The 14,334-nt window shown below is 39.2% G+C and overlaps 2 protein-coding genes across 2 annotated transcripts; both read right to left on the reverse strand.

Annotated features, from left to right (window-relative positions):
• Positions 1-5,884: 5,884 nt before the first annotated feature.
• Positions 5,885-6,774, reverse strand: LOC6645116 (histidine-rich glycoprotein). Its single transcript, XM_023177227.2, has 3 exons — positions 6,724-6,774; positions 6,348-6,643; positions 5,885-6,155 (listed from the first exon to the last, which is right to left on the reverse strand). The coding sequence occupies exons 1-3, from the start codon at positions 6,727-6,729 to the stop codon at positions 5,960-5,962; spliced, it is 498 nt and encodes a 165-aa protein (XP_023032995.1). The 5' UTR covers positions 6,730-6,774; the 3' UTR covers positions 5,885-5,959.
• Positions 6,775-13,319: 6,545 nt separating this feature from the next.
• On the reverse strand, positions 13,320-14,217 carry LOC6645117 (trypsin 3A1). The gene has a single exon (XM_002067846.3). The coding sequence runs from the start codon at positions 14,215-14,217 to the stop codon at positions 13,441-13,443; it is 777 nt and encodes a 258-aa protein (XP_002067882.1). The 3' UTR covers positions 13,320-13,440.
• Positions 14,218-14,334: the final 117 nt, after the last annotated feature.

A 14,334-nucleotide genomic window follows, 5' to 3' on the forward strand; every position in this document is an offset into this window, starting at 1 on the left:
TTTTTCAAATCAAACCTAACTCAATTATCTACAACTATTTGTATTATAATCTAATTAGTTTAACTTCCAACTAGTTACAACTTTTCAAAACATTTCGAACCAAAAGTAAAATCAAAAACAAAAAGATGACAACAAAAAATTATGAAATGAATAAAATAATATGAAAATTCATGACAAAAAATATCTTATTTTTGGGAGTTTGGTAAATAAAGTTTTAGTAATAGTTAGAGATTATTTGTTCTTATTATGTTCTTGATTTTATATCGTTTTTTGATTTGAATTGCTAATTACTAACATTTTTCATATTCATTATTTAGTTTCATGAAGTTGCTTTTTAGTTTTATCATTTTAATCACAGATAATGCAGACGAGAATACATACATCCGTAATCAGTTTGGATTGGATTAAAATATAAGGTAAGTGATGTGAAGGCAAAGGACCAAACCACATCATATGTTTATCATATTTTCATATGTATATTCAAGAAGATTTTTATAATATTCCAACTTTTTAATACTTTATTTTTCGTTTGCTAGACAAATCGTGATTAAGTACTTACTTTGCTGATTCCTCATAGAGGAAAGGCAAGAATCTCCCTTAGTTCAAACCTCCAGGATCTTTTACAGATAAGAGGCGGTAGGTTTTCTAATATCAAAACAGTATAGCATACTGTGTGGGGTAGTTGGTTTGTTTTTTTCAATTTAACGGACGATACAATTTTTACCGAAAGAAAAACTAAACACCAGGCGAACACGCCAAAATTTACACTGGAAATATAAGTATATACCAGGAGAACAAAATTACATAGTACGATATTAATAATTGTTAAAAAAATGTGTTGCATACTGTTTGAGGCACGTGGTTTTTTTCAATTTAAAACAAGTTACGTTGGCGCTCCAAGTTCCTACTTCTAGTGACTAATTTTTTGCGCGGTGAGAAGAGGTGCGATTAAATCGTAATTTACGGTTAAATAACTGTTCTTCTATACAAAATCCTAGCTACTAATCGGGCATGGAATTGCGTTCAAATAAAATTATTTTGAGAGTTCTTTGATTCCAAATCGAGTGACAATAATGTTAGTAAAGGATGTCTCACCCGTTGATGAGGTAGTAGCTTGGGTAGTTCTAACTATATACCCCGTATCCATTCCAGTCCCTTACATTTTTCGATTACAACGTAGCCGCTTTTCACAGACAGTTTGCCCAAATCATTAGTAATCGATTACAAGACAGACAAAAAATCACATTGTATTAAAGACTCACTAAACTATAAAGCCAGATTCTCGCCTACTAAATCGAGCTGGTTGCAGTCTTAGAGTGGGGCAAATTGATTTCCATTGGAGCTTACAATATTTGAGAGAATCGATCTTGAATTTGGTTACCTCAAATATGAGTCGCAGCAGATTAGTTTTGAATCCATTCAAAAGTAGTTCTTACCATTGGCACTTTATGCCTTAAGATGGGATCGCAATGTTAATTTGCCCTCGTATTCTTGTAAACTTCTTTTGATTCTTGACTCAGATTTATCTACCGGTGCTACGTAGACCATCTAGCTACTTGCCTACTTACTGCATTTATCCCTTTAACTCTAAATTGTTATGACCTGCATAAACTTTGTAGGGTCCTCTGCTCTGATTACAACCTCACATACACTGTAATCTGCTCAAAGTTTTCTGTTCTTTTACCTAATACATCTATTTTTTCCTATTCAGTTCCTAGTCTGCACCCCTTCGTTGGGATATGGCCAGGTATATCTAAGCTATTCCTTTGTTCTGCTGAGACTTTCATCAATGTTCATAATTTTAAAGATCAATAGAGTAGGGAGATTTTCATCAGTGTTTAGAAAACTGACGGTACAGAAAGTGCATTTTCATTAATACTTATGACCGCATTACAATATTGATGATAAAGAAGGGAGGTTAGATAATTAATCTGTTGATTATCAATCGATAATCGATATTATCGACATATTTCACAATCTTTTCGAGCGACACTTAATTTGATTTTGGGGATAAATACTTAAAGACGTTGCCCCAATCACTGAAGAATGCATAAACCTACTTGTGAATTTGGTTCGTTGGGCGCAACTCTTATGGGTTTTTTTTGTTCGTTTTCGTTTTCGTTTTTGAGCCATGGTGGACTTTAAATGCAATCAGCAACTATGGGAGCAACGGTGGGGGAGCAGTGGGGGGGGGAAGTTTCCTACTGAAGGGTTGCAAAAATAATGCCCGTAATAACAAACTGCAGGCGTATCTGTATCTGAAATGCCAGGCTACTGCGCATTTGTCCAAGTAACTCCATGGCCAGAAGATGGGTGATGGGCGATGGGCGATGGCGAAGGCGTTGGCCAGCGATGGACGGACGGGAGGCGCAACTGCGGTAATTACAATTGCCGCCGGACATGGACAGGCAGCAGCAGCAGCAGCAGCAGCTGGAGTGAGAGAGATGAAGAGAGAGAGACAGAGTGAGAGTGAGAGAGAGGGAGAGGGATGCTATGCAGCCACCAAAAGACAATTATATGCTGCCAAAGACGCATGCGCGCAGCTTCCTGGGTTGCAGTTTGCCTTTTCGTTTCGTTTTTTTAAGTTGCTTCTTTGCTTTTTCCTTTTTTTTTTACGTTTTTATTTGAGCAAATTGCTGGCAACTTTGCGCTGTGACTGACTGACTGACTGAATGATAGACTTACTCACTGCCTCTGCCCAATGAATCTGCCTGGAACTCCAACTCCAACTCCAACTCGAACTCGGACACTGACTGACTGCCTGCCTGCCTGACATTTACTTGCTGCATGTGGCCATTGCCTGCACCTCCTGCTGCTGCTGCTGCTGCCGTTGCCGCTGCCGTTGCTGCTGTTGCTCCTTCTATCTTCCTGCCTGCCCCCAAAATGACTACGTGCGGGCGTTTTGCTCAAGAATGCTCAACGGACTCAACGATAATGATGATTGCAGTCTAAATTATGATGATGCTGATGCTCAGGTACGTACAGAGAGAAAGTATAACAGCAGCGGCAGTCAACTGACTGACTGAGCGCAACAGAAGCTGCCAGCAACATCATCGACATCGACAACGTGGCAACAGAAAAGGGATTACACTCAACGCCAGTAGCGGACTTTTGGTTGCCAGCAACAATATTAACCCTTTGGCTATGATCGGCAATCCGCTCCTGTAGGTAGTCAGCCTTTATTTAGCATAACTCGCATTGCCTTTCAGAAAGGCGGCAACAAAAAAAAAAGGAAAAAGAAGAAAAAATCTCATAATTGCAAAGCAGTTTGCCGCAGGTGCGCCACCCGCCCTGGACCCTATACATACATATACATATATCGAAGGTGATTGGGGTGGAGAAGAGGAGCTGTGTGTATGGTCGCCCCACTACTATCCAACAGTCCAACAGATGAGCAGCCCTGATAAAACAACAAACTGCAAGTAAAGTGTAGTAAAGTCTGTCTTTTCCTTTTTTTTTTTTTTTAGCTTCCCTCTGTTCTGTAAAGTGAAGCAACATCCGATGGCAACGTCTCGTTCTCGTATTTAATGCATTTGATCCTTGATGCTGTTGAAAATGAACTGAGCTCGAACATGCAATCAAGTTTGCCTCACTCACTCCTGCAACGCACAACCAATCGAGGCAATTTCATGAATGAAACTTGGCTCGTTTCGGTTTTGTTTCTCCTTTTTTTTTTTGACTTTGCATGTCTTGAGCTTGCAACACGCACACCCACACGACAGCTAGATGGCTAGGTGGGAGAGGGGATAGGGGAGAGAGAGAGAGAGTCGTGTGTAGGGGGTAGAGCTAGCAACATTTTGCGTTTGCTGTTGGCGACGCTTCAGTTTGGTGTTTCTTATTTTTTGTTCCCCCCATTTTTCTCTCTCTCGTCTTGTTGCAGCTGCAGCGCATTAACCTCGTTCATCGTAGCTGTGGCTAAGGCTGAAGCCGTCGCCGCCGCCGTCGTCGTCGTCGGTCTCTGGCCAAGCAAAATATTTACCAAAGTGATTAAGATGCCTGAGTAATTTTTAACACAATTACGCTGCCAAACAGACGACTCGCAATCGGAGTTGGAGTCAGAGTCAGAGTCGGAGTCAGAGTCAGAGTCCGTGGTGTTGCTGCTGCTGCTGCTGGCTACTGTACTTACCCGGCAGCAACACATCTCCACATCCCCCATCCCACCACCAACAACGATTGTTGCAGCTGCAATGCTGCTAATGACCAGGCACAGGCAGTTACCTGCTGCTGCTGCTGCTGCTACTGCTGCTGTTGCACTTGCAATATAAACTGTGGCATTGTCTGACTTGAAACGTTTCAACTCTCAGCCATATCTCCCTTTCTCTGGTTTTCTGTCTCCCAGTCAGTCCACCAAAGTGCCATCACGCGCCATCGGAACGAACACCCAAAGTTTTGTTGGCCTTAACCATTAGCATTTCCACACTACGTTGGCTTTAATCGTAGCGAGGCGGCGGCGGGTGTTTACGCATCAATGTTTTTTGACAGCTTTTTTTTTTATTATTATATTTTTCTTCTTTTTTTGCTACTTCCCTCCACCCTCAACGACATCAGCGACCAACAAACACCAGACACCCTCAGAAACAAGACAGAAAAGAGACTTTAAGCTTTTGTATTCTCTGATTTATTCTATTTTTGTGTCAGGTGTTAAGCGTAAGCAATGGAAACAGCAACAGCAACTGCAACATCAGCAACATTTGGTTATCCTATTCAACGCACGACAAAAGTCAGTAGAAATCGTGCTGCATTTGGTTTAGTTTCGTGTGGCACGACTAATTTTTTTCCTCTTTTTTTTTTCTTCGTTTTTTGGTGTTTTGGCGCTAGAGAAAGAGACACAAACTTTGGCAACATTGACAATGTGCAACATGAGCGTTCATATGTGTTGCAACAGCAACAGCAGCAGCAGCAAATGTTGCCGCTGTGTTAGAAGCTATTTGCTAGCAATATTTATTTACCTTATTGTATGGGCATAATGACTTGGTCATGAAGTTTGCCATCTGCATAAATATGGCATAGTTTGCGTCTATCATTTAATAACCAAGTAAAGAGGATGTCACAATTAAATAGTATTCAGTTTTGCATATTTCCCCACCCCAGCCCGCATCTGATTTTCATTCGTCTTAACAAATGAAAATGAAAATCAGCTTGGCACGCGTTAAGCTGGCGCACGACTGGAAAATTGCAGAAGCAATAGCAGGAGAGGCAGCAACACTTGCTTGGTTGCACTTTGTCTTGGCCTAGCTTGGCTTGGCTTGGCTGTCTGACTGGTAGCACCGCTGGCTCTGGTGACTGAGCCACGTGTTGCGCATGCGCTTTTTGGCCCGGCCACGACGCCCTCAGAAGGTAGGCAGAGAGTCAGCGTTTGTCAGGGTCGACTGCGCACTGTGGCAACATGAAACTGAAACTGCATCGTGCCTTGCTTAGCTGCAATTGTTCTATGTTGCACGTTGCTGCAGTGGATCGCATGGCGTGTGGTAGTAGTGTTAGCCGCAGCAACACCTTTACTCACTCTCTCTCTCTCTCCCTCTATGTCTTTCTTTCTCTGTCTCTGTCTCTGTCCGCTTTCCCCGGTCTGTTGCCTCTCTCTATCCTCTGAGCGATTGTAGGCGTCAACTCACGTTTATGCTTTGTAGACATTATCGCGCCTGTTTATCTTTAAATTGCAAGTAAATTACTTTTGGCTCGCGAGTGGATGATAAATTGTTCGCTTTTGCAGCGACTTGTTGAAGGCTTCAGTGGGTGATTTGATGAACTTTGAAATGGAGACGGAAAAATGAGAAATTGAAAATGTTTTACGGACAAGAAAAAAAATGCAACTCGTTTATTCGAGTGATTAACAAAGAATAATAAAAAAAAAATAATCAGATGCTATACTAAACTTAAGGCTTCATAAATTAAAAATTAGAGCAATGAGCTGTTGGATGGATGAGAATGGAAATCTCTCTCTCTCTCTCTTTTTCTAGGGTTAATAATGCGTCTCGGTGATCCTTACTTTGCCGTATTTACCGTGCAAATGATGTTTGGCAAAGGACAAGAGATTGGCATGGCTGTGCACATCCAAATGGGCAGGATAGGCAGCACGATGATGCACCAGGGCGGAGTGACTGTGACTGTGATGATGGACCACAGGAGCGGCATGCAGATGAGCCACTTGATGATGATGATGATCATGGTCATAGAAATGGCCATGATGCAGTTTACTGTGGGGCAAATCAGCAGCATGAACATGCTCATCAATGTGGGCATTCTGATGGACAACATGATGATCGATCACGGGATTGGTATAGTGCAGGAAGTGATGGGGCTCATGGTGAACCACCTTGGTGACATGATGCACTGGCTCCACATGATGAATTGGCTCATGGTGGACAATTTTCGCCGGAGCTGGAGCCACATCCACATGATGGTGATCGACAACATGATGGTCATCATGATGATAAACTGGATGCTCCACATGGTGATCATCGTGAATAATCGCTGCACTGTGATGTCCCAAATGAATGCCATCCGAATGGTGAATATCCCCATCAACGAAATGCGGCACATCCACATCGTGATGGCTGAGACCATTCTCATGGTGATGGTGCTCCAAGTGGGGCAAGAGACCACACTGAGCCATGCCCACAAAGGCCACAAAACAGATGAAAAACTGAAGAAAACATCACCATGAAGGATTAATTCACATTTCACAGGTGAAACCCGGGGAAACCCTTCCATTTGAGTACATACCTTCATAATGAGAGATTCCTTGCTTAGGTTGAGATTATCCAAAGAAAAAAAAAAGGCTTTGCCGCTGCTGTTTGTTCGCTGCTGTTGCTGTCGTTTGACTGTGATTGAAACGTATCGAATTGCCTGATTTTATAATGCTTTCAATCCGAGAGAAACAAAACAAAAAACCCAATACCAATACCAATACCAAAAACAAAACCAAAACTCAAAACATTGGCCAACTGAACGTGAACGTGTAGCCATATAGCACATGTGCTTGAAAACTAACGAGTCCCCAAATGAAAACTCAAATGAAAGCGAAGAAGGCACGTGCCCGGAATCGCTGAACGGATGCGTCGACGACACTCTATGAAAAGGGCCTGAACCGACCAGCTGCCCCCATCGTTATGTAAAGGCGGCGGCAATAAACCTTTTCTAGGTGCGCTTACCCATGTCATAATTTCATTTGACCATTTAATGAGATTACTTGGCAAGGCCGCTAACCGCCACTCATTTACCCACTTCCCGACTTCTCATTTACCAATCGTTTGGCAACCAATTTGGCAATCAAACCACCGGTGACTAGGTGAAAGCCGACCTTCTCCGACATAGTGTCCCATTTGAATGGATCGCACACGAATAAAAAATTCAATATACTCGTAAACTACGTGCGGAATTTTGCCAAAAAAAAAAAACCAAAACCAAAAGAAGACCCAAACAAACAAATAATTGACGACTCTGGGCCAGATCTTGCATAAATGTGTTAAAATTCAATCGCTTGTTGTGGGTGTTGGCTGGACTGGTCAATTGAAAGTGGTAAAAATGCTAACATAAGAAAAGAAAAAACACACCTCCAACTAGTCGGGGTGTATTTTTGCCTCACACCTCTCGCGGCTGTTTAAATAGAACTCTGATTCAAAAATAGCATCAATGCCAGTCAGAAGGAGGCTCTAATCATATTGGTCGTGTGTCCAATCAATCAATGTTCTATTAGACACTTTGCCGAATTGAGCATAGCAACAGCTCCAATAGAAATTGTTGTGAAGTTTTGAATCTAGATCAAAGTCGAAGTAGGGCACCTAGGATATATCCTGAAGGTAAAAGTTTTCAAACATCTTTTTGTACGAATGGTGTAGAGATAGTTCCATTGACTTTCAATCTTTTTTGTTATGCTTTACAAAATAAGGTAAAAGACAGATGTTTATTATCAACTTGGAACTGGATTCGAAGCCTTTGAGAAAATATGTAGAGACAATGATCAATAGTCTGCAATGATGCAGCTCTCGTTTTTGAAAAGTCGGTTACAGGAAATAATTTCGTCCTAAAACTCGGACTTGGTCTAGACAAAATAAGACTCATTTGTTTTGCATTTCGTTCTACTAAAATTCTTTAAAAATGAGAATTAGATTGAACAAATATATTTACATATGTATACAGGCAATAAACGTATGAAGGGTGAATGGTGGCCAAGAAGTAGGGTACATTGGTCTTATTGAGAGTGAAAGGAAACTTTTTGTTTGAAGGCTGTCGAATCCAGATCGGAGAGAATCAGTTCACTCTCTTTCCAGGGCGATTTAAAAACTTTAGATTCCGTAAAGGACAATGTCATTTTTAAATTAAGTGTAAGCCTGTCCTATTTGCAAAAAGAGATGGAGATGGCTTTGCAGTTTGGCTTAAAAATACCTGATTTTGTGAGGCGTTGAAAGCTATCTAATTTTTATCCGATTTTAATAAAAAAAAATATAGCATTGGACGGAAATTTCAATTCCCTTTAGATAGTAGTTAAAGGAAAAATATTCTTAAGTACAAATTAGTGTCGTAAAACGGCATCTGGCAAATGACTTAAGAATTCTATACTCAATTCAGAATTTCAATTGACCCTGAAATGAATATTTGCGGCTAAATTGAATATTATTGGTAAGCAGTTTATTTTAGTTTTGAACTAGATCTACAACTTCTTCAAAGAGTTCATACTTCTATCAGTAATATTCAAGATTTTAGAAAAAACTTAAAAAATATTTGGCCAGGCAAACTAAGATGAACACATTTACATTTATTAAAATTCAATACCAAAAATCAAAACGTCATAAATTCGTGGACACAACTGTATATAAAGGAAACAACGTCGCTATACTTTTCCCAAAGATTCTGCCTAGCAAGAAATCTGTACAGCACCCTAAAGAAAAGTGTGAAAAACGAAAAGATAGACAAAATATATATGGTCTTATCATGTTATATGTTTATATTAAAATCAACAGTTCAAACAGGAACAAAATAAGACTCCAGTGCGCAGGATACTACCACAAAGTTTTTTCTCGGGCCTTCAGAACCTTCCAGCGATTAAGAGATAAAGCTGTAGTATAGAAAATGTATGAATAGGTCTAGAATTATATCAATTATAGGTTAAAAAATATTGCTGCAACCCCACAAAGAAGTCCAATTACCAAAAAAAAAAAAAAAAACAAACTGACGCCGCAGTGCGAAATGAGTAACTACAAATCTGAAGAGGTTGTCAAAAAAAACATTTTCTTCTCAGGAGAGGCAATGTTTTGCGAAGCTTTTGTTCTTGAAAGCTTGAGAGAGAATCAGTAGAAGCCAAACGACGAGCGGCAGAACCCTCCAACGGGGGAGGGTTATTTAAATTTAAATTTTATTTGTGCTAACTAATAATTTAACAATCGGGAAAAAAGAAGAACACCAACTGTGGGAGAAGAGGTTAAGATCAAATATTTTTCATAAAGCTAAAGAGTGAAATAATAAAAAGAAAGAAAGACGAATTGGAAGTAATGAGCGGTACTTTTCAATCGTCTCTGGTTGTGCTATCCCAATCAGATACAAGAACAAAAAAGGGAGAAAACAAAAAGAAAGTACCGTATAATTTGTGGGCTCTCTCTCTCTCTAACGCCCTTGCTCATTATCCAGAAAAGTTTTATAAGGGAGAGAAAAAAAAGACAGCAAAGAAAAAAGCTAACAAAATTTTGAGAGAGTGTTAGTGCAATGATCTTGACCTACATAATTTCAAAACAAATGAGTGTTTTCCTTTAGTTTTGCGGGTTTTTTTTCTAGTGATTTTTGTGAACCAATTTTTTTTTTCCAGCCAGGAATCACGTGTTGAAGCGCTTTATCGATGGACCTCTAAAGAACCTGTAAGTCATCCATCCTGAATTATATCACAAAAAAAAGTACCATAAATATTTTAAACTAGTTTAAAAAAAAGCCCAAAATGATAGAAACAAATGAATATACATACATATATTAATAGAAAAAAAAGGAAACAAATTTTAATCAAAGCAACTACGAAAATAAACAAATACTCTATATATTTCACTATTGCCTCATTGCCCTCTCTTATTATTATATTTCCATATGTCCCACCTAATCTTTGAAGTCCATCTCTTTATTTTGGGTCCCCAAACCAGATGACAAGTCCCTAAAAGTAAATTTTGATTGTTTCGACATATTAATTGGTGGCTTATTTGGATTGGCATAGCCAGAAGATGTTGTTCAAAATGACCATTGGCCTGTTTTTATCTGAATTCTCACACTAGGCGTTCACAGGTGTATATGCTAAGTCGATTTTTAGTTACTTATAAAAAATTATAATGTCTTGCTAAAATTTTTAAATATCTCGCGGCCGATCCAGAAACGGTCTCTCGATTTTTAATGGGATCTTAAGATATAATTCCAATTTGAAAATGCAGGACCAAGGTTGGGTGGCCATTACGCCTTGCTAATATCAAGGGCAGGGCTATTCTCGATTCAACTATCCCATCATCAATTTTGTTACGTCCGAGGTATTGGAGCCCTTTTCTGATCAAATTTTTCTGGCCATCTCGTGCAAGCAATTAGAATAATAAAATACATAAATGTAGGATTCAGCATATGAAGAATTTAAGCCACAAGCCATCAGCTGGACAAATGAATCGTGAATTCCATACTGAGAGGTAACAGCTTGCCTATCACGTGATCGGTACACGTAACAAAAGTGAAAGAAAATATTCAAAGTTTTCTAAGATCTTCAGATGAGGTGAAAACAATAGTATCATAGGGAGTTGCCAAAATTTAAAGATTGATAATTAGATTTAACTTCTAAGCATATTTATTATTATTAAATGTAAATCAAAACTACTTTTTATTCAAAACAAGGGTATTCAACTATCTTGTTGAGTATTCTTTATTGGCTATCCACTAAATCCTGGCGTATACTAATCGGAATCCTCTCCCGACTTTCTTTTATGATATATCCAAAATGCTTCATTAGATGTTGGATTCAATTGGGTTGAGATCCGAAGACTGTGGAGCTCATTCCATGACTTTGATGGTGTTGTCCGTAAACCATTTCTTAGCTTTGTTGGTGTGCTTGGGGTCATTGACCTACTTGAAGACCCAAACTATCAGCATTTCATTCTCTGATATCCATGATCGCTTTGATCCAATGAACTATATACATGGTCAACATAAAATCATTCGATTAAACTGCATTACTTTACTATTGTTAGTTAGTAGGCCCCTTTTAGGTGGAAAAGGGTATTTACTTTGGCATCTTGGTAAAGAGTAATCTTGCAGGGCTTAACAAGAGAAGTATATAAGCCGATACTTTCATAAGAAGACAACAATTTTTAATTTATTGCAAATTATATTTAATTTTCTTGATATTAGCCAATAACAGATTCATAATGCCCTCAATTGGTTTCTGAATTTTTTGGTTTCTTGTTTCTTTTCTTGGTTTTCCATAAGATTCCCATTCATATTTTATGTGCATTTTGCAATCATAGTGGCACTTCCTGTCGACAACGTGCCGACAAACATGTGCCACAAAAATGTATTTTGTGTGTACCTTATAGAAACCTAGAAGCTAAGCGACCCACCAAACGCCAAACACGAACCACCAACAGATAAGACTACCTCACCAATTGGGTCAACTTGCGGCTACTAATTACATAATAATTTGGCCAATTAAATGACAACAAACTAATAAGCAAAGTTATATGCAAGCTGAGTAGCCGCTCACTCACTCACACGGAGGAACGCGGGAGCTGAAATTTGTTTGAGGGACGTCAAACTTAAAAACCACCGCCAAAAATAAGTTAAAATGCAAGACAGGTGTTCGATGGCCAGCGGCTGCTTGCCCACACGTACTCGCATTTTGAGTGCGAAATTTGTTTCGCTAGAAACGCCAAACGTCAAACGCAAACGCAATTTGTAGTGACCTGACAAATGTATCGGACATTTCCCATGTATACACAAATGTACATACATAGATACATGAATGAATTCGTGATAATTGTTTGTATTTGCTTAGTAAGACTCGTGTGCCACCCAGTGTTCCATTTATCAAAATCAAAACTGTCCTCGTTTGCTTTAATCTTTGTCTCAAATCTAAACCAATGACCCAAATATATATGTTTATGTTATATAACCATACTTAAGTTCTAGGCAGCGCACTGCGGTCAGATTTCACAATTTCCCTTTTGTCATGAAATCCCAAAGTGATTATTGTCTTCTTACAAAATAAAATAGGACTATAAAATCAGGTATGAAGCCATGCACCAAGTGAATGAAGTACAGTGGACCCTCGGTTAACAAACATTTTGGATAACGAACACATTTTTTGGGAAAAAAGTTAACGGACAACAAAAAATGTAGAAACCTTAATTCCACGTAACATTTCTGTCTGTTTTTAGCAACGAAAGAAGGAAAATCCCAAATATACTTTATAGAGATTTTTAGTCTAGTGTGACCATTATACCCATTATAAAAACACTATTCTTCCAAACTCTCGTTGTTTAATATAGACATCTTCCGTCGAATACATTTTTAGTTCCTTAAAAAGTGTCATAAGTTTCATTTCAAATTTCAAGGAATGCTGGAACTTAAAATATGCACTACATTGGCGAATTAATTAGTTCTTGAAAAATTTTGATGCTTTTTATGTTTGTTTCTAATCATTTACTGCATGCTCGTATATATATTTTGAGGACCGTGTTTCTTATTTCGAACGTTTATATAAAACAAGTAAAATTACATAATTTATGTCAGAATTCCATTGAGAATTAATGAAAGAAAAAGCATAGGATAGCATAGGATGTTGTATACTTACAAACACGAACACTTGCCACATTGGTGTATACGCCCGGATAGCTAGTGCGGGCACAATTAAGTCCCCAGGACACAATACCGCACACTTGTCCCCGATAATCCAGTGGACTACCTGAATCACCAGAGCACGAATCCTTAAGACCACGCACAGCAGCGCATGCCATGGAATCACTAAGTTGAGCCTGCCCAGCATAGACAACACTCGCACCATTGCCGTTTGAAATTGGATCGAAGGTTCTCGATTATTTTCGGCCACTTGTCCAGGACTTAGGCTCATCCATGTCAAAATTATTTGGTGAATAGTTCGGTGGAATGTGAAAGCTTAAAACCTCATCTAAACTCATCTAAAGCCATACACACAGTATGCTGCACTTAGGACACATTTGAGAGACTGTAAAAAGCCATCGCAAATGAAATTTTGACTATGCGCGATCAGCATCAGAAGCAAATAAATTGGAGGACAATTTAAAGAGTAATTTCTCTTCCCATTGTCATGAATCAAAACATTTTTCTTATAATTATTGTTAACTCATATGTTGCAATTCTTTTAATGTGATTCGATCGAAGTACATTATAATCCCATCAAAGGGAAGAGGGGACTAAGGACACAATGAGCGTTTATTTAAAATTTTTTTGTTTTCAACAATGACGTTCTATGACAGACTTGACAAACGATGTCATTGCGGGACTGCCAAGCTTTGTGTAAACACCTGGCAAACCAAGGCCACAGCCAACACCCCACGATACAATGCCCGTCAGTCGATTCTCAAATAGTATGGGTCCACCGGAATCACCTGGGCAGGTATCTGTGGCATTCTCCCCGATAGCACAGAACATATTTTCTGTCACAGGACTGAAGCTACCTAATTCCGTTATGCACTCCTGCTGCGGGACTAAATGCACTTGGGCAGCCTTTAGACATTGATTCGGATTTTGTAGCTCTTTGTGGTAGGTCGAGCCCCAACCAGCTACGGTTAGATTCGCATTGGCTGGCAATTCATTAAAGTCAAGTTTAACCAAACTTGCTTTACCTGTTATATCAAAGGGCCGCGTCAATTTTAGGATTGCAATATCCGAATCGTAGTTCCTAATGCCATGTTTATAATTTGGCGATACCGAAGCATACAAGACCGTACGCACTTGCTCCTCGAGTACAGGGTCACCCAGACATTGTTGCTGGGCATGAACTGCGACATTATTGATAAATCCATTTTGTCCGAATATACAATGGGCTGCAGTGAGCACACAAGTTGGCGTTATTAAAGAGCCACCGCCATGGTATATACCCTTGATTCTCAGATTTACAAGATGTGGATAATCCGCAATCGAAGCAAAGTCACCACCCACGATTTTACCGTGTGGTGGGGAGCCTTCAAGAAAATGCAGCAGACACAACCCAACGAATAGCTTTAACATTTTACAAACTGAATTTTTCAATTGGCAACACGCTTATATATATATGCATATGCAACTATATCCAGTCGTATAAGGCGCATTCCTCGTCTAATTGAAAACTGATAAGCCCTTAAATTA

Source organism: Drosophila willistoni, assembly GCF_018902025.1.
Source record: "Drosophila willistoni isolate 14030-0811.24 chromosome XR unlocalized genomic scaffold, UCI_dwil_1.1 Seg105, whole genome shotgun sequence".
Lineage (NCBI taxonomy): Eukaryota > Metazoa > Arthropoda > Insecta > Diptera > Drosophilidae > Drosophila > Drosophila willistoni.